The 4,314-nt window shown below is 42.1% G+C and overlaps 1 protein-coding gene across 1 annotated transcript in view; it reads right to left on the bottom strand.

The window, feature by feature from the left end:
- Positions 1-3,542, bottom strand: part of Cdh7 (cadherin 7, type 2) — a 105,136-nt gene extending 101,594 nt beyond the window's left edge. The window contains exon 1 of the mRNA XM_013018904.1: positions 3,467-3,542. Within this exon, the coding sequence (XP_012874358.1) occupies positions 3,467-3,505 (39 nt within the window). The 5' untranslated portion in view covers positions 3,506-3,542. The remainder of the gene's footprint in view (positions 1-3,466) is intronic.
- Between the last annotated feature and the right edge of the window lie 772 nt (positions 3,543-4,314).

Raw genomic sequence — 4,314 nt, 5'->3', positions numbered from 1 at the left:
ACACACACACACACACACACACACACACACACACACACCCCTTCCAGCTCTGTTACTGCTGCTGTTTGAAGATTTCTGAAGTGGTAGAACCACAGACATGCTTGACCTGAAATAAACTTTATATAACCTACACCAATGCCATTCTGCCTTTAGAAACAACAACAAAAAATTCTCAATGAAATCCCTAGTCATCAAACTACTCAGTAAGGGAGCTGGACCTAACTGAATATCACCAATATTTTAAAATGCTTAAAATTGGTCATTCTGATAGTGAATATTTTTACAAATGAACTGTCTTAGAATTTACCATCATTCCCCAAAGCAAAGAAAAGCAGATTTGATCATAATCAAATCTGTATATGACCATGAGAGTCAAAGTAGAGGGTCATCACATGATTAACATTCAGGAAGACAAGTGCAGGTAAGACAAAGGCCATGGGAATCTCTAGAGTCCTCGCTCTGTGTGTTTTAGGTATAAAAATTGAAAACAAGCATTGTCCAACTTGAAAACTGCCTTTCTAATTAGCCACTGTGACCAAAAATAACTTCCTACTGAATTGTTGTAGCAAGATGTTAGCTATTTCCTCTAAAAATTGATATATACCATTGAAAGTTTTAGAAATAAGGCATCAAGTAAAAATATGCTTCAGAATATAACGTGTGTGTATATATAAGAAAGTTTTGCTTGGCAAACTAAGTAATATAAGTTGTACATTCTTGATTGTTACTCTAAGTACTACCTTGTAAAGATGATTTTCTCATAATATTCTTACTATAATTATTGTAGATTTAGTTTTGCAATCATCATTGTCTAGTATAGTAATATATTGCCCTTGAGTACACTGGCATTTTTGTACTACTTAAGATTTATCATTTGATTCTATAATTTGTATGCTGATAAAAGAACCCTTTCCTTTGTACCTAAGATATATATCATACACACATATCTTATATATCATATATATAAAGATATACATATATACATATTTATGCACATTTCAATTAGTAAAGTTGGTATTCTCTGTGATATGGGACTTCTCACTGAAAGCAACTGTGATCAAATCCATTAGCTCCCTGGCCCAGATAACAGCACAACCACAGACCACAACCTCCTGCCGTTAACTGGCCTAAATATGCAGGCAGGGGCCCTGGAAATGAACCACATAGCTTATAGTGCACATCTGGCTATCAAACTCAGAAAGAAAACTTTAGTAAGTGGATTACAGAGTCCATTGCAACAAAGCACAAACTACTTCCACCATGAGTGAAAAGAGGAAAAAAGAACACTGGTGTGTAATTAACCAGAAGAGACCTAGGTCAATCTAAATGTAAACAAAGTCACAAATCCCAGTCTTTCTGAACTGCTTTGGTAATAACTTACTAGCTTACGGGTTTTTTTTAATCCTTATTATTCACTCTTGTAAGAAATCTCATCTGTATCTATTTTAAATTTTAATCTGCCCTTGTATTTACCTTGAGCCAGGTATGATTTATGTGAATCCAATTAAAAAAGCACCACTTTTCAATGAGCAGTACGCAAAAGCTGAGAGCAAAATGAACCGTACAAGAATGGAAGTCCTACTGCATGCTGCAATGAAGGTATGGACAGATGTCTGCACATTCATCGGCACTGGTAATTTTATCAGTGAGGAGCCTTGCAGAATGCCAAGGGGGAAATGTTCCCAGGGCATCTCTCTGCAAGACCAGCACATTCCCAGAGGAGGCACTCGTGTATCACTGCTTGCTGCTAGTTCAGCTCTACTTGTCAGATGCTGGCAACGTGGTCACACACAGGACTCTGACCACATGCCTTTTATCCTTGTCCTCAGCTCCCCTTTCTCTAGGCACCAAAGAACATCTGATTCCTTCACCCAAGGGGTGGGGGGAAGGGAGCTTCCATCACAGACTCTTTGCAAGGAACAGATGCAAGTTAGTTATTTTAGAAGTTTCTGGAACTCCCAATTGAAGATGAGGCTTTGAAGCTTCCCAATCATAGTTTTTTCACACACACTTTTTTTTCTCTCTCTAGTGTGTGAGGAAACTAGGATGTGATGCAAACTGTGAATGCAATGGATATTAAAAAATCCTCATAAAATGCGAGAAGATTGAAATCACTGGGCAGTAAGTACTCAAAACAAAGAACAATGTTGGGGTTTATCACTTTATAAAGAATTTCTGAAAATTTTTACAAAGAAACTATTTAATGTGACACAAAGGTCCATTTGCTACTTCATAGTTGAATGCCTTCTGAGCAGTTTATATATCAGCTTTGCCACTGAAATGAACGGGAGAAATGCAGAATAATAGTGAGACTGGCAGAGAAATCGTGCTCGAGAAGAGACAGTAGTTTGATTTTTACACCAAGAAAGACTGAACCATGGCCAAGCAAATGTGCTCTCCTCTCCCTCTTCTTCATTGGGTACTAAAAGCCAGAGTCAATTCAAGGGTAAATTGCAGTAATATAGATGCTTTACAAGGAGAACCCTTTTATAAGAAAGAGAAAAGCTTAGTGCTTTGAAATCAATAAAAGTAGTCTTAAGAAGACTTGTGGATCTGTCAGCTGATGGTTAACACAATTCTAATGACCTATTGCAGCCCTTAATTGCAATAATATCTCACATTTTACGTGTACCATGCAAAGCCTTTATAGCCTTTAGTCAAGTGATAGGCTATATACCAATGACTGGTTTTTGTTATTTTTCCTTCCACTGAATCTCAGCTAGCTTTACCAGAACAAAATATTAACACCAAATGCAGCCTAACTCCTGCACTTACCCACTTCCTATCAAACAGCAATTCACTCCCAAGACATCCACCAAGTTGCACTAGTGTCTTCATGTTTTTGCATTTGAATTCATACTTTTCCAAATAATCCTATAATTTAAAAAATGGTGTTTTTAAAAAACAACAACAACAGAATATGTCTCTTTTGCACAGAGAAATCAGAAAAGAACTTGCGTCCAGAAAGTCTTCTCGGTTCTTTATAAAAGCAGTAAAATTTGCAAGTTTCTAAAAGGTTCAAGCGCAACTTCTTTTGTGTTTTTTCTTAGCTCTTTCTTTTTTACTCCTTAACAACCTTTCTTTACATAGATCCTATAAAAGCTATTTAGATGCTGCTGGCACTGTATCTAATGAACACTTTCCTTTAAAAAGGCTGCTAACTGTTACTTTCCAAAGCCCATATACTGAAAAGTTCCATTGCTCTTTATATACCATTACATGAATAACGTCCTGAACATCTGTGTGGTTACAGCTGTTCAGAAAGGTAAGTCTTACTCATAGCTAGTTCATTTACTAAATAACGTAATAAAGACACAATATTTCTTGCAAAGGTAAATCTGTTTTAAGGATACTCATGGTTCAATTTGCACTTCTCCAAAGTCCTGAGATCCACAGTCCTAGTCCGTTTTCTGAACAGTTTGCCCTAACCCAGGACTGGGTGAACTCCTGGCCAGACCTTACTCACCTCAACTGTGCCATTTAAGAAATCCGGAGAGCTAAGCATCTAAACCACGAAGGCATTCGGAACAAAGTTCCTTGTGCATCAAATCCACACGGGAAGGCTGAATAGCAGCCACTAGCCTTGGATCACGCGAACCCACGGGAAGTCCACCATGCATGCCGAGCCTCGGGTGCCCTTTTCCCAGCGCACCCCTGAGGTACACGCCGTCGGCGGGACAACAGGACACGGAGCAGAAAGGAACCCTGCAGATGCGCCACACCACCGCCGCAGAATACTAATCACCTCAAGAAGCTGAGCAGCCTTAGGTGAGTTCACGCAGGGCAAGAGACTCCAGCGCAGAAGGCTCCACCGACTCGTGCGCACCCAAGGCGCCTACTCCCTTTCAGCCTTCCTTTCTGCTCTGAAGAACCCTGGGCAACCCAGAGATGTCCCCCAAACAGTCAGGAGGTCAGGGGAGAGAGAGCCCGCTGGTCGCCCTGCTGAAGAGCAGCCCTGCCGAACGCCCGTGCTTCTGGCTGCATCTGGAGAGAGCTGGGATTTGCTGGTCTACCACTCCTGCCCGCGTCACGGCCGGCGTGTGTCAACACCGCTCCTGGGCCACGCGCCCCCCAGCGCGGTCCGCTCGCCCGCCCGCCCTGCCTGGGCAGGACCAGGGTTCCAGGCAGCACGCAGCAACTTGGAAACGCCAAGGGAACTCCACGCCGGCCCCGCCCGCTCCACTCAGCCGCGGTCCTGCGGGCAAAGACGCACGGCAGAGACGCGCCAGCCGCCCCCCCCCCCGTTCCCAGCCCCTGGCACACGCACACACACACTCACTCACTCACTCACTCACTCACTCACCTGGGGCCTCG

The sequence above is a fragment of the Dipodomys ordii genome, unplaced genomic scaffold (genome assembly GCF_000151885.1).
Source record: "Dipodomys ordii isolate 6190 unplaced genomic scaffold, Dord_2.0 Scaffold43, whole genome shotgun sequence".
In the NCBI taxonomy this organism is placed as follows: Eukaryota; Metazoa; Chordata; class Mammalia; order Rodentia; family Heteromyidae; genus Dipodomys; species Dipodomys ordii.
The sequence above is the reverse complement of the archived record's forward strand: the minus strand, read 5'-3'. Positions and strand labels throughout refer to the sequence as shown.